Source organism: Adiantum capillus-veneris, chromosome 30 (assembly GCF_014529385.1).
Source record: "Adiantum capillus-veneris isolate H3 chromosome 30, ASM1452938v2, whole genome shotgun sequence".
NCBI lineage: Eukaryota > Viridiplantae > Streptophyta > Polypodiopsida > Polypodiales > Pteridaceae > Adiantum > Adiantum capillus-veneris.
This window is the reverse complement of record NC_140960.1, coordinates 18,722,576-18,744,431: the sequence shown is the minus strand read 5'-3', so window position 1 is coordinate 18,744,431 and position 21,856 is coordinate 18,722,576. Positions and strand designations below refer to the sequence as shown.

The window sequence follows — 21,856 nt, the reverse complement described above, 5'->3', positions numbered from 1 at the left end:
AAGCCTCCATCCCTTGACTAAAAAGCCCACACCAACAACATGCACACTTGACATGGACGTGAGCCCAAAAAACTTATCTAAAAAATCAATGATCGGGATTGAGCGATGGGATCCTTTTGCATTTAACAATCAATCCCATGGTCCGATGACCCCGTCTGTGACAAATAAGATCAAGGGGAATCTGCTTCATGCCCATTCAATGGAAGACATCGGGCAACATGTTGAAAGAGCCGTATAAAATACCAACTTTGTGTAAAATGTTGGTGAACCCTATGTGACACAAAGTCGTCTTTCAAAAGAAGCGTTTCACAACCATCGAAAGCCAAAGTGGAGTCTCCCTCTACAGGAGCAGACAAGGCCCAAGGACCTTTGCCTCGTTGAACGTTTTCCTTCATAGACTGGAGATAAGGCTTTCTCCTTTCATAGAATGTGTAACCCATTTCTCAACACTAGTTACCCACTTCACATTTTTGTAACCCACTTCAGTGGCATTCATCGTAACAACAATTCCATTTTTCTTTGTATCAACTTGGACCTTAGGGAAATTTCCTAGTCTATGGAACCATGAAATTGCCACAAAATCTTTTGAAATGCTCATCTAGATGAACTTATCAGTTAGGTACTAGGGAGATGATAAGCAAAAGTGTAGGAAAACATGGTCCTTTCATGAGAAGACAACCCGGCTTCTTCTTACTAAAGTGTTGGAAGTAGGGTTACAAGGGAACACATATAGCTTGGAGAAGATGAAGGAAGCTCAAGGAACACAACAGAGAGTATATTACTTAGTGTGCAATGGAAGATAAGATAGCCCTAGATTGATGGGTGTATATACAAGGCACGAGGGGAAAAACCTCCTAGTGAGGGAAAAAATGTTCTGGTGGTCCTAAGTGTATCCACACACATCACTACCACATGTATATGGTTACAAATCCCCCTTGGGAGTGATGCAGTGAATGAGAGCTAGCACATAGATAGAGTATAGGGAAGTACCATGCCCTATGAGGACATGATCAATCCACAAAGGGGAGTACGCCCAAAGCTTTGTGGAAAGATTCAAACTTCTCACGAAACAATGCCTTTGTGAAAAGATTTGCAAGGTTGTCCTGTGTTGGCACATAATCCAAGATGATCTCGCCTGCTGAGAGCCTCTCCTTGACATAGTAGTAATGCACCTCAATGTGCTTTGTGCAAGCATGAAAATTTGGGTTCCTCACAACTACCAATGTGCTCTGAATGTTAGTGTAGATAGTGTTGGCAGTGTCATGTCCAACACCCAAATCAATCATAAGGCATTTGAGCCATACACACTCAATCGTAGCTATGAAGATTTCCATGTACTCAGTCTCACAATTGGAAGTGGCCACAATAGGTTTCTTCTGGCTCAACCATGAGATACATGAATTGTCAAGCATGAAACAAAAACCACTTGTGGGTACTCGTGTGTCAAAACAACTAGCCCAATTTGAGTCCAAAAAAGCATGTAAATCTGGCGGCAATGATCCCCCCTTGGGATAAAACAAGCCAAGATGTAAAGTGCTACTCAAGTAGCAAAAACAATCTTGACAGCCTGCCAATGCTTAAACCCTGGGCTATGCATGAATCTGCTGACGTGTGAGACTGCAAATTGAATATCCGACCTTGTGTGGCATACATAAATAAGGAATCCAACAACAATTTGGTAAAGAGTGATATCGGCAGGATCACCAGCATCATGAAGACTCAATTATAAACCTATTTCTATGGGAATGACAATAGGTTTGCAATCCTCAAGTCTAAAATTACATAGCAATGTCTCTATGTAACTTGTCTGACACAAGGCAATACCACCATCACACTGCTTAAAACTGTATACCCAAGTAATGATCCAACAACCCCAAATCTTTCATCCTGAAAGTAGCATTCAAATCAGCCTTAAATTCAACAATATTTTTTATCAGCAAATCATCCACATAGAGAACGACAATGAGAAGTACATCACCCTCACACTTTGCATACAATGTGCTTTCTATTGGACTGTTATGAAAGCCTCGTTTGACCAAATGTGTGTCCCCTTCTCATACCAAGCACGAGGAGATTGCTTCAATTCATACAAAGCTTTCTTACGTTTGCACACTTTATCCTCTTGTCCTTTCTTGACAAAACTGCAAGGTTGCATTACATAAACTTCCTCGAATATGTTACCATTCAAGAATGCAGTAACAATGTCTGACTGATGTACATCCCAACCAAAATGAGTTTCCAATGCACATAGAAACCGCACAACAGTCATACGACAAGTGGGAGCAAAAGTTTCTTCATAGTCTACGTATTTCTGTTGTGCATAGCCTTTTGCAACAAGTCAAGATTTATAGCGATCAATCTCACCATCCGACTTGTGTTTCAACTTGTAAACCCACTTTGTACCAATGGCCTTTTCTCTTGGAGGAAAATCACATAAAGTCCATGTGTCATTTTCTATAAGTGCATCATATTCCGATTGCATGGTATTCATACAATTTTTTGAATTATGTGCTTCATCAAAAGACAGAGGTTCCTCAACATCACGTAAGCTAGACACAGCCAAAGCATAACAATCTAATGCATAAGATGCATGGTGAGAACCTAAACAAGTACGACTAGACAAAGGTGCATCCAATTTACTGTCACACAAAGTATGCACCAGCCATTTTGGTATACCTCTAGCCTACTCATTCTCAACCCTTTCGTCATCAGGTACATCATGTACATATACATCAAGAATAGGCTGATCTGTCTGAAGATTTTTCATAGGAGTTAGGTCTCCATCTTGGGCTATGATTCATGAGCATATGCTCAAGGCCTGGCCAAGTGATCTTGTTTATAGGCGAAACAACAAGTCAGTTGCTTAGGCTGCAGATTTTATTTTCCTCGACCTTCCATATAGAGGATTGATGAGTGGCTATGATGTCCTGCCCATGTGGGATAGGATCACGGAGGATCATGTCCATGCGGGAATTCATCTCGCATGGAACACTTTATCAGACTTGGGTTGGTTGTTAATCATGGCCTCTTTTACAAATCAGTCATGTGATGTTTTGCAATTAAGGTGATACACCTTAATGGGTGGAAAGGTTCTGCATTGCTTTTGACATGCATATTTATCGACGGATAGTAGTGCTTCATCACACTCCCTACGACTTCATGGAAGCAAGAGGAGACAGAGTTCAGGTAGCTTGTATTTCTCTTTTGTAGTTTATGTAAGGTGTGTTCCTTTTCTCAAAAATAACTTATTTTATATTATATATGTGTAGTTTGACACCTCGATGTTTTACTTGGTGCATCAACGGGGTTCCACACCGCCTATTTACATAGCAGAGAGTATGTCTTATTTTCGAGCACTTGGCATGAGGCCTACAGATTCTATAATGCAGCACTATATTCCTGATACCTCGATATCCATTGCCGTTGATGGAGTGCCTTGGCGTGGAACATTGCAAAGGAGCTCTACATTTTTGGGTGCATTTGTGGAGTTGTTATGCAGGAGTAGAGGCATTTTCTTGGAGTTTGGATGTGGGACTGCACCTGTGTTGGCGGCATGTGCAGCTTCGGGTTGAGTGTGTGGTTCTTTGGATTTTGATGATAATATTATTACAAGTTTTGTGCAGTTTATGTTACATCACAAAAAGCGGAGCAGGGAGGAGGCTTCAACGCCTATTGATTTGGAGGATGAGGATGAGGGTGATAGGCCTATGGGTAGGAATCCTTTTGATGACTAGTGAGACTCCCATTCCATAGTTGGACCTTTTATATACTTTTTGCTATCATATGTGTGTTGATATTTCTATGCCATTGTGTGTCTAACAATCTATCACTATGTCTTGATGGTTGTAAAAGGTGCCATTAGACTCATTGGCTAGTTTATAATTTTTTGTTTTGTTTTTTTTGCGAAGTATATTACCCATGTATATTGAAGCGGAGGCAAGACGGATGGCGTCAGATGGTCGCCTTGATTTGCAACTTCGTGAGCAACCTCGTATATGCAACATATTTATTAACGATGAATGTGACTCTTCATAGGAGTTTTCGTTTGCGGATTTGCAATGTACTCTTTTGATAATAAAGAATGAATTGGGTCTATAAAATTCTTGCATGGTTCAAGGTTGCAAGATTAAAGAAATTGTCTTCTTTGCATTATATCTGGCTATTTTATATCAATTTGTTGTGTTACAAAGTTAGAACTAGGAATTTCAATTTGCAGATTTTTCAATGTACTCTTTTGATAAAAGAGAATGTTTTGGGTCTATAAAATTCTTGCATGGTTCAAGGTTGCAAGATTAATGGTCTCGTCTTTTTATTTTTGCATTATATTAGTCTATTTTTTATGAATTTGTTGTGTTACAAAGTTAGAACTAGGCCATGGATTTAAAAGAGGTACTCTATGCTTTCAAATTCGCTCGATTTTTTTCATCGCTCCAAATATTTTTCTCACCTTCTCGCAACACTCCATCAAAATCTCCATTTACAAAAGGCAATAGCTGCATTGGTAGTAGATCCAACCTCTTTGTTCTTGGCTTCTTTTACCTTCAACTTAATACATTGCTTTATCAAGTGATCATTAGGAGGACAACAGCTAACAATCCATGATGGCTAGGAGAGAAAGGTATGCTGGCAGTGACTCAACCTAAATTTTGAGGAAATCAAGCTTAATGTAATGAGAAAATAAGCACTCAGGTAGGATAGGATGCTCAGACTCCCAAAAATTGGAAAGGACATAATGTGCATATATGAAAAGGCTTTTCCACAATGCCACTACATTACGTCATGCATTAAGGGGAGGGAGAGTTACGATGTGTAACATTTAATGCACTAGTAACTTGTGTGTAGCGGAAATTGATAACATAGTGAGCATTTCATTAAGAACAAGTTCCTAACGAGCATAGAGAGAGTACTTAATCGAGAAAGCAACATAGCAATTTACAACTCGCTAATTTGGCATTGATAATACTTGAAAAGAGAGAGAAATAGAACAATTGACAACATTTGAGGACCGGATTTACATGGAGCCGGTCCCCCCTCCATAAAGGCTTTGTATTATAGCTTCTCCCATCAAAGGAGACTTTTAACTGGTTGGTGCAATGAAGATGGAAGCTTCATGCACCAAACTATGCTTGAAAATCAAACCTAGTGTCCCAAGCCTCAGTCCCAAGACCTCACACACCTTCAAAAATGGTGAGAGCTAGCAGGGAATGAGGATAGATTGAGAGGAAGAAGAGGTATCTTACGAGAAACAAGTATTTCTCCTCACATAATCTTCTTAATAGCTTAGCATAGCTTAGTAATTAGCATGGTAGAGGAGATGAGCATGCATTCGAGCTTGGCTCTTGGTTGGATTTGCATCACAAAGCCGAGAGTTGTTGGTGTAGGCATCCCTTCTCACAAGCTTGGAGTAGATGATGAGCTTTCCATTAAAGCTTGAGAAGGAGATAGTCTTATTTACTTCACACATGAGTTTGTGTGAGTGTGTGTGCCATAATGCCTTGCAAAATCAACCGCCTCTCACTCTTGGTTGACCCCTCTTGCTATTTCCTCCTCCTGGCCCCTCATTGGCTCATGCCAAGCTTAGCCAATAGGAAATTAGAGCTCAAATGGAGAACCTTGTGACAAGTGTCCCTCTTTCCCCTTTAGTGAGAGTTTTAGGTATATAAATAATTCAATTAAACTCTCATTGGACCTCTTCTGGCCAATAGGAATCAGGCAAGCCATTGGGCTGCTGAATGCTCATTGAACCCCTTGGTAGACTGCCCAATAGTCTTCTAAGGAGCTTAATTTCTATTGGTTCTTTTTAAATTGATTAGACTAAATTTACTCTAGCCTAATTCTCATTGGTCCACCTCTATGGCCATCCAATAGGATTTGATGGGAGGCTGGTGGCAACTGGCCTAGGAGCTTGACACGTGTCCAGTATTCCCTTTGTGTAAAGGGGAATTCTTGAAGTGTGTGTGTGTGTCTCTCTCTCATCCCCTACAAAATGGGCTCGCCCCCTCCTTCCTAGGGATATGGGAAGATTTTTCAGTCTTCCCCATGACCATCCAATCCTCCTATGCTTTGGCCATTGGATAAAAGGTTTAATTTTTGGAACCTTAGCCTATGGAAGTCTTAATGGAGCTGAACCTTAGGTCTTTTAAGCCCCATTGAAGCACATTGCTCTTTTGCAGGCTATCCCCCTTTGGATCCCTATATTTCCCTCCTTTGGATCCTTGACAGAGACCAGTCTGCAGCCTTACCAATATTCTAGCGTTTACTCTCCTGGTACGAGCGAGAGCGAGAGAGAGAGAGAGAGAGAGAGAGAGAGAGAGAGAGAGAGAGAGAGAGAGAGAGAGAGAGAGAGAGAGAGAGAGAGAGAGTTTTCATTGCATGCTTACAATTCAAGACTTCAATTTTGTAGCATGCCCTTCAATTTAGCATGATGCCCAAAACACTGGCAAAGATAAATAAACTAAGCAATTTTTTTTCTTTTGTGGCTTTCATTGCCATCATGTTTTGAAGTGTAGATGGTGCATGAATACACCTATGAAGAATTTATGTCATATAGTAACAACCTACATATGCATTATTATGATTGGATGATGATGTATCCTATTGCCATATCTTGTGTACACGGCATAAAACATAGAGAGAGATACAAACATGTGAGGAATCTAAAGAGCATCATAGATAAAGGGACCAATTACCTTCTGAATAGTCATAGAAAGCCAATTCGGCTCTTAGCCCTCATGTTTTCACAACTTGCTGACGTAGTTGGTTTGTACCACCAAGATTTGTAACATTGTGATCCCAAGGTAGATGAAGGAGAGGATGAACCCTTCAATTATCACTTTCAAGAATGCGAAGGACTTTATATACGTAGAAATAAAGCATTGCTTATTTTGCACTTCGAAGGGAAGATAGCATTTTAAGAATCGAAGTCATGTTTTTTTTTGTGTCGTAGCAATGCATGGGTCACATATTAGTTTGCCCTGAAAAATAAAGGCCAAAGAATTGGATGGGATTCAAAATTTAGGTCAATGCTCATATATTCGAGATAGCAAACCAATTTCCACAAAAGGTATGCAACTGTTTGAAGAAATGGTTTTTGTGCTCTCAATTTTGGGGAGCCTACCCTACTCTTCGTTTTCCACGAGGAGTTGGGCATGGGATGAACAATACCAATTGAAAGGCCGCATATCTCACAATCGAGGTTGTCGATCAATAAAAACTACTCTCGAGATGTCGAGATTAGTGGGAGAAAACCAATGTCGAGACAACCAACTCTTTTACCAAATGGAACGCGAACCTCCGCCCCTCGGTTGAAAAGCCCACACCACTAACATGCCCACTTGACATAGATGTGAGCCCATGGAGATATGAATTTAAAAAAACTAATCTAAAAATTGAATGATCATGATTAAGCGATGGATCAGGGGCTCCTTTTGCATGCTGATAATTGATCCCATGGAGATGACCCCCCTCACTATCTCACACGGGCCTGGGCAGGAGGGGATGGATGGCCCACGCCCATTTTGGTGATCGGGTGCGATCTGGGTCATTCGATGCGCTTTGTGTAAATTCGGGAAAATAGGTAAATTCGGGTGCATAAAAAATTGTAAATTCGGACCGAGAATTAGGTGTAGGCCCGTGTGAGATAGTGCTAAGGGGAGATGACCCCGTCATCCGTGGCAAATAAAAGAGGGGAATGTCCATTTCACGGGATAAGAGACGTAGAAAATGCCGACTAACCACACAAAGTAGTCTTTCAGCAGGAGCATTTCGCGACGATGGAGAGCACTCTGGATTGTTGACAGGTTTCAAAGCTAGTCTAAACAATGCCCGTCAGACGCAGACGCGGAAAATTTTCATGGCCTTGGTCGCGAAAGGATCCGTATGTGAATACCGACTTGGATCCAGTTGTCCTTGTTCCAGGAATTGGAGGTTCTGTATTAGAGGCTGTCAGTGACAAGGGCCAGAAAGAGCGAATATGGGTGAGGTTATTTGCTGCTGATCACGAGTTCAAGTCAAAGCTATGGTCTCTTTTTGATCCGGAGACAGGTGACTGATGTGGGTTAAGATTGTATTTTCTGTTTGATCGACCTTAAAATTTCTCTTCTTCTTTCCAACATGATGGTTGCACTTGATTCGAAAGAGCGTAATGATCCACAAATTTGCTTGGGGGCTTCTACACTAATTTTCTAGTTATGTCTTCAATTTAAGCCTCTTCTCTTTGCTCTTTCTCTAGGGAAGACGAATTCTCTTGATCCGAAAACACATATTGAAGTTCCGGAGGACAGGCATGGGCTATATTCTTGCGACATTCTAGATCCCAGTCTGGTAAGTCCCCCCCCCTCTCTCTCTCTCTCTCACACACACACACATCCCGTTTGTGTCGTTCTGGTTACTAGTCCAATAGCAGGTCTAGCTCTCTTAGTCAGAGGTGGCCCTCGGGATCTTTCTAGTGTCGGAGCGGAAGGTTTCTCTAAAGATGTCGAGGCTCGTTGAGGACATGTATTGAATGTATGCCTTGTTTGAAAGCATTTGAAGCATCGGCCTTCTTGTAACATGGTTTCTTGTTGACGTTGTGTGAAATGAGGGCTTTGAGGCTTCGTTTCTCGAGACTCCTGAGGATTTGTTCGATGTTGCCGGGAGTTCTGGTTAGTGGCCTGGAGTTGCTTCTCAAACTCAAGCTTTCCTTTCATTAATTTGTAGCCGAACACAGCATGGCCCATAAGCTCTTGCATGGTTGAGCCTTGTTTGGACAAACGATGTTTCTGCAATGGTGATGGCAGTCCAATGGTGCATCGCTCACACTCACTGATCCTCCAAGGGAATGAACTTAAAGGAGGACACTGGAAGGTAGACATGGAGAAACCTTTGGTTATAGTCGTCCATGGTCTCTGTGGCAAGCATTTTCAAGTTGCCCCATTCTGACAAGATCTGGACTTCAAAGAGAGAAGTCATATAACTGCATGCAAATATTGTCTTGAAAGCTTGCCATGTCCTTGGAGCATGCGATTGTGTCGCGCTTGAACTCCACCACTGCACAACATTATCGTTAAGAAATTCCGTTGCTCGAGAAATCTTTGATTCTTCTGTATAATTCCCTTAAGCATGGATGTTGTCAAATTGCTGTAGGAATTGCAATGCTTTCTTTCGAGGTGAAAAATTTGATTGTTGTGCCGTCATCTTTGAAATCCTTCGGTTGGCTAGGTGCATACCTTGGGTATGGATAGTAAGGGTATCCATACATTCTCTAACCATTGTAGCCTGGTGGCGGTGGTGGTGAGGGAGGTGGGGGCAACGCCGGTGGCAAAGGCGGTTGCATTGGATCAAGGTCAGGATGGCTGCACCATATTCCTAAAGACTCCTTCGATTGGAACAGACGGATGGGAAGGTTGCCGATTGGAAGCTCTCATACTTTCTGGTGGTGAAGGAGGAGGTATCATGTGAGGCATCAGAAGAGGTAAATGTAATTCAAAAACTGTTGGAAACCGTGCAACATCGGGAGATTTTGCTGTAGGTGTCGTGAAAGAATGTCGCGAAGCTCAGTGAGGAGAAACTGCAGGTACTCATGGCTTATGCCCCTTAAGACAGAGCGATGAAGACGGGGGAGCGCGCCCAATGCGCAATGGACTTAGGGTGGGCCAGTAAGTTTATAGTGTCACAAGGTGGTGATATTTTTGCAGTTGCTCTCTCTCTCTCTCTTTTTCTTCTTCTTTTGTTGCTGTTGCTTTCCCCCTATTTTCTTGGATTAAGCTTGGACCATTGCAGGGCCAGGAGAAGACGGCCATTTGGACATTGGACTAATGGTTTGTTTGAGCCTTAGAATTGGCACTGAAGAATAGAATGGTAGTGGATCAGGACTGTGTGCTTGGCCACGGGAAAAGGTGCAAGACAAAGTTGTCACAGTTACACCACAGTGATTGTCCTAGGTTGGCCACCCATTGCACATCAGGTAGATTGCATGGGCGGACACTTTTAGCACGTGTCCGGTCGGTCATTTTCTGAGCCTGGTTGGGTGCACATATTTTTAGCTATTTTTGGGCTTTTATGTTTTCTGTACCAGTTACACATTTTGCCCTACCTCAACCTAACATTCTATAAATAGAATGGTTAGGGTCTTGTGGTCATACATTGTGTATTGAGAGCATCATTTGTAGAGCACTTGTGCTCTCTCTCTCTCTCTCTCTCTCTCTCTTCAGTGTTTTCGGCGTGCGCGTGGCTCACACTCTCTCCGCTGCTCACTCTCACATGGCATCAGTCGCTAGAACACGAAGAATCTGCATTGATCTTCCCTCCAGAGGCTAGCGCTAGCGCTTCTGCCAGTTTCCATCGCAAAAACTGCCAATTTTCAGCCTAGTGTTTTTGGACCATCTGCGTTTTTTGCAAAAATCCAGAGTTTTTGCAAATCTGCCTAGCGTTTTCCCCCTTGCGGCCTTGATTTGCAATCTTCTTTCCCAGCGCTTCCTCTCTGCAGCCAAATCGCAAAAGCTCAGCCTTGCGTTTTTGCAAGCTGCTAGCGTTTTTTGGTGGTCTTGCGTTTTTGACAACTTGCTGTGTTTTCCCTTATACGCAAAGCTTGTGCACACAAGGAAGTGGTTTTCACTTGCCTAGAGAGTTATCTACTGCTAGGAACCTGCAGATCTACATCTTGGACAAGTATCTACACCCAATCGGCACTATTTTGGCATTGATTCTCTGTTTTCAGCCCCTTGACGGTTGAGAAGTGTGAGAATCCCCTCCTCTGACACTCTGCGACGCTTCCGTATCGCTCGATGGCGTACATGCATGCTGAAATCTCTATTACAACAGTGTTTTCAACACCCTTTGCAGCGTTCTTTAGGACGGATAGCAAGCTGAATTTTTACTCTTTGTGCGGTTGATCCCTCCCTTGCTCGTCAGGAAATCATCCGGTGGTTGTCTGAGCGGTTATTTTGGACTGCTACAGCAAACTTCGAAGCAGAAGGGACAACAACAATAGTCCCAGAAGGGGGCCACCATGTCTTCTGCGACTACGGCCACTTCCACTTCTGCGACTACGTCGACATCTGCCAACGCAACATCCAACAATTATGCCCTCACCCAGTTTGTTGAGGAGAAGAAGTTGGATTTACACAACTATTCTGTGTGGAGGACACGAGTCCGCACAAACATTGCCTACCATCGACTCTGGGAATGGTTGAATGATTTCACCCATTTGGCTACATAACCTACCCTTCCCACTGTAGTTGTCGAGGGGAAGAACCGGACTATGATGGAGATGGCTCGTGCGATGCTCGCACATGCTTCTTTACCTCGGATTTACTGGGCGGAGGCATGTAACACGGCGGTTTACATTCAAAACCGTTCTCTTGCTCATGCTTTGCAGGACATGACTCCTTATCTGGCTTACTACAGGAGTAAGCCCTCGGTCTCTCACTTTCAAGTTTTTGGGTGTTCGGCCTTTGTCCATGTGCCAAAGGAGAAGCGACACAAGTAAGATTTCAAGGCGAAGAAGCTCATCTTCTTGGGCTATTCCGGCTTTATGATCCTGATGCCAAGACCACCACAGTTAGCCGCTTATTTCATCGCGCATCGTGCGTGCTCCCGTCTTCATCGCTCTGTCTTACAGGGCATAAATCCATTAAGAATCCCAGATTACACATGGGTTCTCATGAATAATCTGATGGAGATAACACCTCTCAACGGGAAGGTAAAGAAAAAGCTGAAATCCGGGGCAGGAACTGAAGAAAAGAATGAAGATTTGGGCTTTAAAAAAAAAAAAAAGGTTTGCCAGAGCAGAATACAAGCGTCCACAACAAGTTGACATGGGTGTGAAAAGATTGATGAAGTACTTCAGAGACCCGAGATTTGCGAAACACCTGAAGATTACCATATTGATGAGATTCACTCGAGATGGCATGAGGCCATTGATTGCCTTCTCAACACAAGACGAAAGCTGAAAGGACAGACGAGTGCAGAAAAGCAGAAGCTTTACTTGCAGGAAGAGCTAGAACAGAAATGTTGACCAGAAGATGAACAAAATACTGGAAAGGACACTGAAAGGGATACTGATAAACTGACAATCTGGTTGTTTGTAACAAATAACCGGAAATAGGAGCGAGGAACTCGCTTCTGTATGGATTGGGAAGCATGGAGCTGGACATCCGCTCTTTTGCAACGAGGTGAGCCATCTCCTTGCCTGTTTTGCAGGTGAAATCAAGGATGAGATGGTGAGATCGAGAGCCACGAAAGCTCAGGAATGAATTGGATATTCTCTCGATTCGAGATAAGAATCATGAATTTGAATGAATGAAAGATGACGCATGTTGAATGATTCTAGTGCGTCAAGATTCCCATATGAATGAGATGACTAGATGCTGTGGTGAGCGCGTCAAGAGTTCCTGCGGGATGAGATACCTACACAGGGATCTAGGTGTATCAAGACTTTTGGACGGATGAGATGACTAGATGATTGAAACACTATGTTCAGTATAAACTAAGTGAAGAACTTTGAAATAGGAATTTCCGAAGATGATTATCGATTTATGAGATTGATGTTTTCTGGAAGAACTTACTAGTTGTGTGCAGATAATAGGTGAAGTTGTGTGCAGAACTGCGGGAGTTGTAACTTTGATCAAGCATTAATATAAAAGAAATATCGAAAGGGGCGCTAGTCTTTGGGGCCAATCTCTCTGGGCATGGAACTACGTCGGGCCATGTCGACCAAATTGAACTGTGATTTTAAAGTTAAGTGTTTTAAGTGATTCTCTCTCGTGTTGTGACAGAATCTAGACTTGGGGTGCCCAAGTTTGTTACACCGGAAGGTACAAAGCGAGAAAACCATTCATGAGTGTTGCTAAATTGGCTTTATCTGACAGGAAGATAATTCTAAATGAATTATTGGATTTATAAGTGAGGGTTTTCTCACTTGGAACACCAAGAAAATAATTCTAAATGAATTATTAGAATTTTAAGTGAGAGGGTTTTTCTCACTGGAGACATCCGAGTACAGAGTATCCCTAGTGTGTCATTCAAAGTAATGACAGGAGCACTGTGAAAGGGAATATCTATAAGGCCACCAGGAACGGGTACTTCTGATGCGTCACATCGGATGGGTGACAGGGAGCATCGGAAAGAAGTATCCGACCATCCGGGAACGGACATCTCTGATGCGTCATAGGATGGGTGACATAGAGCATCGTGAAGGGGATTGTACCGTAAGTTCGGTAGGAAAGGACTAGGTGATGGGTATTCTTGATGCGTCACAAGGTGGGTGACGGGTGCATCAGAAAGGAGACATCCATAGTCGAGAGGAAATCCGAACTAGAGAGAGGAATACGCGTAAAGACGCAAGCACAAGAATAAAGATGGGTTCTGAGAAGCTTTTCTTAAAAAGCGGAATATTTTAACGAGTTTTTGGGGAAGAGCAGACGCTTTCCCGCGAGGAATCTATGTCTGCATTGCATTTGTGCATGTGGTTGCATGCAGGGACGCCTGGGAAGTGCTGTGAAAGCATTGTTTTTAACTTATAAGGTTTTATTGAGTTTTTGGGCAGATTCAGACTATTTTTAAAATACGCCGGCCGCCCATTTAATAGGTGGGCAGCCATCCGATAAATAAGGCAACAGATCAGCCAGCGTTTTCTCTTTCTCTTTTTCTGGCAGAACAACGGATTTTTTTTTTTGTGAAAAAAACGGCCGCGATCTCTACACGAGCAGCTATTCGTGCCGTGGCGAAGGAGCTTTAAAAGCACCACATGCCCTCACTGAAAGGAAGTTACCAATGCTAGCAAGAGAAGACTCTGCTGCCAGAAGACGCGAGAGATCGCGAGACTACGAAGCACGGAAGTCGATTTTCCCGCGCAAGAGCGACAGGTATCTATTGTGGATTCGCCATACGAATTGTTGTCGTGTGTTTGCGTGTGTGTTTGCAGGTACTTCATCGCGAAGGAGAAGCGAGAAGGCTTTGGCCTACGCTTCGGAATTTTGGAAACGGAATTCGGAAATTGTCTGCGGAGTCTCGACTCCGAGTACAAACGGAAAAAGGATTGAGAGCTTGTCTCTCGGATTTCCCTTACGGGAAGGAACGACCATCGAGTCAGAGATTTAGAACGGAGGGGTTGTCTCTGGTTCTTGTGCTTGTAAAAAGATTCTCCCTAATAAAGAATTCTCTTTAAGGGGGGGACCAGCCCATCTTCTGGTCCCAGTACTGTGTCGATCTTCTCATTCTCTCTCTCTCTCTCTATTTATTTCTCTCTATATCCTTTGGCTTCAGTATTAAGTGATAAATTTTATTTATCCGAGTATATTTTATATTGTTATGCGCTCTCGTTTGTGACAATGAGTGCCACTTGTCACATTTTTGGCTACTTTCCACCTTGAGAGTGAGAGAGGGCGTTAAAAATCAAGCGTTGGGTTCTTTTTGCGAGTATGGTGGATTGTTGCAGGGACCAAAGCTACTGCGTATTGCCCTCTCCTTGTCTCTCTGTCCCTGAACACGGGTTATTTGAAAGTGGAACTTCGACAAGATGTTAGTCCATTGCATCTGCTTTTCCAAGAACTGCTTCAGTGTGATAAGACGTAGCGTAAACTCTAATGATCTGTGAAGACTGTAAAATAAGCTATGAGTAAATAGTGTCGCCATTGCGTAAGAGCATGGATAATTGCCAATAGCTCTTTCTCATAAATCTGTGCCACCAACTCAAGACGTGAAAACATCCTACTCTCGTAAGCAATGACATGGTCTTCTTGCATCAAAACTGCTCCAAGACTGCAACCACAAACATCACAATAAACTTCGAATGGATTTTGTAAGTCTGGCAAGGCCAATATTGGTCCCGTAGTCAACTTTTCTTTGAGAGTCTGAAAAACGGTATTCTCTGTTGGTCCCCAAGTGAACGGAACCCCTTTCCGAGTGAGTTAAAGCAAAGGAGAAGCTATCTGTGCAAATTTTCGAATGAACTCCCGATAATAAAGAGCAGAAGCCCAAAAAGCTTCGAACTTCATGAACATTCTTTAAGTCGGGCCAATCACGAATAGTCTCAACTTTGGCTGGGTCCATCTTTACTCCTTCTGCAAAGACGATGTGTCCCAAGAAATGTATCTTAGGCAAGAAAAATTCACTCTTTTTCGCATTGATAACCAATTTATGCTTCGGCAGTGCCTGAAAGACCTGCAACAAGTGATGTCTGTGTTTTGCTTCATTCTTGGAGAAGACGTTGCACAATACATGAGAGAATCAATTAAAATAATTCACAACTTTAAAACTTTAGTTGACACGGCCCGACGGAGTTCCGTGCCCAGAGGTATTGGCCCCAAAAATCTGGCGTCCCTTTCTGCAATTTTTTAATATTAATGCTTGAGCAAAGTACAACTCCCGAGGGGTCCTCTGCTCTTAAGACTTTGCGTCCATATGCTCTCTAGAGTGAGGCCTTTGGGTTCCTTTTATTCTTACAAAGGATGCCAAGAGCAGAGCCCCAAAAGCAGTTAAACTCAAAAGCAAACTGCCCCAAAAGCAACTGATCATCAAAAACTGCCAAAAAGCACCAGTGCAATTTACGGAATTCCGTACAGCCCTGCCATGTCAGCAGCCAGCGTGAAACGTGGAAATCCGTACTGCTGCCACGTCATCAGCCTGTCAGCGCCAATTGCGGATGTCCGTATTGCTGCCACGTCATCAGACTGCTGTACTGTCTGTCCACGTCAGCAGCTCTGCCGCGGGTGGTCATCTGCTGTTATCGGGGCACGGTGTCACGTCATCATTTTGTGACAGAAACTATTATGCGATCCCATTGGGCTACTCTTTCAAATTAAAAATTCCAACAGGATGGATAATTCAAGTGCCCAACAAGCAAAAAGTGCTTGCACATTAAGTTGCAAGGCTTCGTTAGAAATTCAAGATGAAATGTCACAGTAGTAACTATTTTATGGTAATATATTGGGGCTAACGTGGTCTCCATCTCTTGAAATGCAGCTGATACCTTTGGACATTGTTTGCTACTTTCACAACATGATTAACAAAATGTTGGAGTGGGGCTATCAGGAAGGAACTACCTTGTTTGGTTTTGGCTATGATTTCAGGCAAAGTAACAGGTGCTGAAAGATTGTGATTTTGCACCCCGCTGATGCATTTGCACATTGTGAAAGTGTTAAATGTTTTTTCTCGATTGCTAGGCTTCCAGAAGTCATGGAAAAATTCAAAGCGCGGTTGAAAAGCGCTTTCAAATCCTCAGGTGGAAAGAAAGTGAACATTGTCAGCCATTCTATGGGTGGGCTGCTTGTCAAATCCTTCTTAGCTCTCCATCATGATGTAAGAAATTTTATAATGCAATGCCTTATGCGGTAGTCGCAGAGGTTTAATGTGAAATTGCTGATTCAGGAATTTGAGAAGTATGTGAATTCATGGATTGCCATTGCTGCACCATTTCAAGGTAAGAGGCTAAAAATCTCAAATTTACTCTTGCTCAAGATTGATCTTGGATTTATGGAAATCTAGAGTAGGTTTATAGTTTTCCTCGAGGAGTTTTGTGTAATTGGAGTAGAGATGCACTAAGGATATTATATTTCTCTAGTTCAGTCTTTCCTTTGTCTGTTTTCCTTCCATCACAAAGCAATGGTGTTTGAGGCAACGGCTTGGGCAGGTGCCCCTGGGTTTATTTTGGATGTGCTTTTGACTGGCTGTGAGTTTGTCAAAGGCTGGCAACGGGAGTTCTTCATCGCAAAATGGAGCATGCATCAATTGGTATGCTGATTATAACAATAGCTGAGTTTAGCACTCCTGATAGCAAACATAAATTCCTTGTTTGCTTTTGCAGCTCATTGAGTGTCCCTCTGTGTATGAGCTGATGGCGAATCCAGAATTTGAATGGCCCAGAATTCCTCTTTTGAATGTTTGGCATCGGTCATGCAATGAATCTGGTGAAAGCTCAATAAACCTTGAGACTTATGCGCCAGATGGATTATTTCCCATCTTAACCGAAGCTCTTGCTGATAATACAGTTAGTATTCCTAATCCAATCATTTCTGCCTTTTCTCTTATGATTGTATCATGCGGTGATTTTCTGAAGGAAACAGTACATACTTTTTTTGAAGTAGATATCGTATGGTGGAGCCACTATTCCGCTTCCTTTCAATACAGCTATATTTGATTGGGCCAGCGAGACCCAAAGACTTTGGAAATCTGCAAAGCTTCCACCTGGGGTCAAGTTCTATAACATCTTTGGCACAAGTTATGACACGCCTCTAGATGTTTGGTAGGTTTGCTTATGTTTGTTTTCTTGGGAGTCATGATGGCTATCACATTTTTTTAACATGACAACTTTGGTACAGGTATGGTAATGAAAAGTCCCCTATTGGGAGTTTGACAGAGATTCTGCAGACAGAGGTATTTGCCGTTGTTTGTTTTAGCATTTTGGTATTTATTATGTGCTTTTGTTGAGCGTTGTCAAAATCTGCTTTTTTTTTTTGCACAAGATCGCTTTGTCTGGTCGTCGTCAAGAGAAGGCCATGAAACTTCTCACATGATTTTTGCAGGCGGAGTTCTCGTGTATTGATGGTGATGGAACTGTACCGCAAATCTCTGCCATGGTATCTTTAAAGTTTAAAAGATTAAATCACTTTTTGTGAGCATGATCTGCAAGCTAAAGAGGCTAGTTGGAATGTTGGGTGTACTTTGCAATGGGAGCCTCTTACTTAGAGCAGATTGTCTTTGCCTTCAAAGAGTAAATCCTGAGCAAGGTTGTTCATGTGCAGGCTGACGACCTTGATGCCATTGCTAGGGTGGGAATACCTGGCGATCACCGTGGATTGTTGTCTGAGGAGCGTCTTTTCCGTGTTCTTAAGCAATGGTTGAATGTGGAAGAAGTGGATCCTTTCTATGATCCTCTAGTAGACTTTGTTATCCTTCCAAACATAGATGATTGGGAGGCTTACTACTCCAGAGCTTCATCCGACAACAAGGCTAAACAAGTTCAAGGTAGTTTTCAAGAGACAAGATATGAGTTTGTAGCGGAGGTCGTAGCAAGTGATGGTGCATACACTGCGCATGCTGAGGGCCAGATGATTGTGTCCGTATTCACAAGTCCGACTGGTGGCAAAGTTTGACAGGAAATTACGGCATGGGCAGTCCCTCCTGAAAGGGAGTGCTGTCGTTGTAAGATTGAAGGTTGGTTCTGTGTCATGAATGATGCGGCCAGTCGGCCTGGTTTTCTGGAATTGGCAGAGTTTAAGTGGGCAATTATTCAATGCTGGAAGGCAGAGAGAATGCAGTAGGTAATTCAAAGATTTGTGATTAATCCTGTATCATAATAGTAGAACCTCCTCTGCCATTGAAGGACAATCTCAAAGAGATCGAGAACCCTTCATTCATTACTCCTGCTTGGAGTGTTTACAGTTGTTTATAATCTTCTGTACAGAGTGAAGAAGCTATATAAAAACTCAAAATGTAATTGTTGGAGGATGGTAAGCAACTCTGCTTGATCAGTTTGTATGTGATGTATGTTGCATTTATTTCTCCTTGCCCTCACACTTTGCCCAAAATTATCATTTTAAAGCTGCTTCCATTTTGTAAATAATTGGGACAATTCTCGTCTTTGCACCTTGTTTGCAGTTTAGTGATATCCTTAGTTAAAGTGGGATATATCGCGCCATATGCTTCTTAATGCTTTAAGCATATGTTTCCTATTATAGATGCACAATAGCGAAACATTTAAGTCACTTGTATCATGTTGGCGATGGGTTTTATTTGAACTTAGATTCGACAAATGTTGTGTAGGATGCAAGATGGGCTTTTAGTGCAAAGTGTTCTCAAGATACTTTTGTGAGGTCAGAACCATGTGAGTTGTCTGTGAACAGTGTTCATTGAACACATAAATTTCATGCCTCATTTTTGAAGGCTTCGATGCCCTTTGGAGGCACTTTCACTCTTCTGTGAATTCTACCCTTCAGAAGAAGGATAGGCTATTGAATTAATTTGAAGTAACCCTTTTGAGGATTGCTTAAATATAGCATAGCTTAATGAAGGGTGCGTTAAAATGTACCTTTTCCAACCACCCTTTCAAAACGAGCCTTTCCTGTAATCTCTTTTCGTAATTCACAATCAAGAGTTTTACTACATTGAATGCAGGGTGAAGTTAAGCGGCGCAGCACAGAAAAAGGGCTTTGATTTTCCATCGCCCTTAAGGGCTTTGTGGAGGTCCTTTCCCCGTAATTAGTGCGACCACAAGGTGACTGGTGGAGGCCGGGAGCCATGGTGGGAGCACTAATTACGGAGGAAAAGGATAGTGGAGGTCCTTTCCCGGCCTTCAAAGCTAGGGGGAGGGGGGCCAAGAAGCTCTGACAGTGTGGCCACGGCAGGGATCAGAACAACAGTACCTCTCCACAATGCCGACAGTGCTAGCATATTCTCTGTCCACTCGTCGTCGCCATCAGTGCGACCTGTGTTTGCATCGGGCGAAGTATTGCAGCACGTGACCTGTGCATACCGTATGCTTACGTGTCAGCAGGGGACTGCATTCCGAATGCTCACGTGTCAATTGGAGAAGAACCTGGTAGCAGAAGAAATTCTGCATGATGATGTGTCGTAGATCCAACAGCTACTGGTAGAGATTACTGCAGGGAATTGACAGTAGATGGAGGGATGAGATGCTCAGCCCCCCGACCCCAGGCTTTGAAGGGGAAGGGTGCTAATAAGAAATCACTGAGAAAGCTTACTGCCTTCGACTAGATAGTGCCACATCGATTTCAACAATGCTTAGGCATTTTTATCGCTTATAGTTTTTGGGTGTCTTATCCTGGTCATCCCAATACTCCCCAATACTGCCAACCTCCAGCATGATGATCTACTTCACCTCTTTTCAAGAGGTAAACCCTTTGGCAAATCGATAGGAAAAACATCTTTATCTTCTTCTAGCAAGACTTTCAAATCACTTTCATAATCACTAGAAGAAGACAAAGACGAGTAGGAAACCTGATCTTTCATCTCCACATCACAGTCTCAACTACCTCCATGGCCACTTCTTTAGCCTTAACCGTACAGTCTTGCACTAGCGATGAAGATTCTCTTCGACTTTGCTTAACGCCCTTCTAAAGGCTAAAGGAACGATTTCCAAGCGGTGACAGTGAGGGGAAGGACTTGCAAGCGGTGAGAGCGAGGCAACACTCGCCTGACTAGCAACCACCTCATGAATTCTGTCACCTATGTCAACATTTTGCGCAAACATTCAAGGTGAAAGGAAAGGTGATTGCTCGTGCAGGCCTGTATTTGAGAGAGCTTTTGAAGAGGAGGGTATATTCCGATGAGAGCCTCTCTCTCTCTCTCTCTCTCTCTCTCTCTCACACCCCCCTTGCCCCGGCACCATCATGATAACTTGAACCTGTCCCCCTCGCCTTATCTTTCTATTTCCCTGCCGGCATCGCCATCACCATCCCAGCCATGCCATGAGTACGGCCTGCGAACGACCAGAGAGAGAGAGAGAGTGGGTCGCATGGCATGCAAGTATATGAGAGAGCTGCAGTTCGAGAGAGAGAGAGAGAGAGAGGAAGAAGTTTTAACGTCCTAGGAAACTATCGGCGAGCCTCAGCACTAAAGGGCACGGGAGAAACTAGAGTGCATTGTTAGCTTTGTTCCATCGAATTGAGATCGAACAAAATATTGGAAACTGCGAGAGAGAGAGAGAGAGAGAGAGAGAGAAGAGAGAGATTTCATGAAAGAGTGTTAGATTTTTTTTACCTGAGAGTGTTTGGTTGTGTACCTCCGCATAAATTGGTTACCGATCGTAGTGCTTCAGAAGGGTACCTCGCCAAAAACCACAGGGAGTGTTAAGAGTTTTGTCAAGCTCAATGTTCATGATCATACAAGATGTCAATGTTATTACTTGTTTGTTGTTCCATTTTTATGTTTTAAAAAAAAGAAAACATGCAAGTCTCTTTGCATGGGGGAGTTTGCACAGTCCTCCCCAATTTTTATAATACGAGGGAACATGCCATTCCCACGGCAGCGTGCAATTTTCAGTGTGTTCATTAACTGCATTCTGAGTTTCAAAAATAAAAAAATAATAATGCTTACTCATCGCGCGATTGAATGTCTATCGCCAATGGACTTCCTTATATCAACGATGTTGGGCATCTCTGCACTTAACCCGCTGCAAGAGACGACATCCCTGGGAGGATACCCGTCAAGAAGATTTTGTGCTATTGTGAGAACACCACATTTTGTATACATATCGATCAAACCACCACCAAGCATGAAATCGTACTCCCAACAAACGTTGACTAGCGATCATATCGTGAATTCTAATATCTATGGTTGTGTACGTCATTGCATTTGCTGACCCGCATGCATTCTAGATTCCTGTGCAGGCGTAGATGATTGCATCTGGATAGAGACTCTTCCTGCGATCTGTTTTGCACAACCTGTAAATCAATCCATTTCAAGAGGCGACATTGCAGAAACGAAACTCCTCAAGCATTTTTTCTGCCCATATCAGCTTCTTGCGTGGAGCTACATGCCTTCATGGATGTGTACGTGATTGCATTTAGAGAGAGGCCCTCGGTTCGCAACATAGTATCATGTCGTTTAATAACATCGTATTTTGCGAACACGCATCGGTGACCTCACCAACAAATTGTTCGCCATTAGTGGTTGGCAGGTTTTCCTTTGACTTATTTATCATGGGTGACGGTTCTCTTGTGAAGTTTTACAAGCGTGTAACCTTTGACACTGAAATAGTCCAGAGCTTCCTTTCCAGGTCCATGCTGACAATACTATGCAGTCAACGTGTTCCAATAGAGGACATCTCAAAGAGAATGCCCGCATGGTCTGTTTGTGCTTTTGTAAGGGTACAACTAGGGAGAGAGTCTTTATTGTCAAGATAGCCTTTAAGACCAAA

At 42.9% G+C, this 21,856-nt stretch overlaps 1 protein-coding gene across 1 annotated transcript; it reads left to right on the top strand.

The window, feature by feature from the left end:
- Nucleotides 1–7,711: 7,711 nt before the first annotated feature.
- LOC147417627 (lecithin-cholesterol acyltransferase-like 4) lies at nucleotides 7,712–18,461 on the top strand. Its single transcript, XM_086506557.1, has 11 exons — nucleotides 7,712–8,043; nucleotides 8,231–8,322; nucleotides 15,943–16,061; nucleotides 16,143–16,278; nucleotides 16,348–16,399; nucleotides 16,610–16,710; nucleotides 16,784–16,966; nucleotides 17,064–17,221; nucleotides 17,298–17,352; nucleotides 17,502–17,555; nucleotides 17,721–18,461. Exons 1-11 carry the CDS (start codon nucleotides 7,821–7,823, stop codon nucleotides 18,069–18,071), a joined length of 1,524 nt encoding a protein of 507 aa, XP_086362683.1. The 5' UTR covers nucleotides 7,712–7,820; the 3' UTR covers nucleotides 18,072–18,461.
- The last annotated feature ends 3,395 nt before the right edge of the window (nucleotides 18,462–21,856 follow it).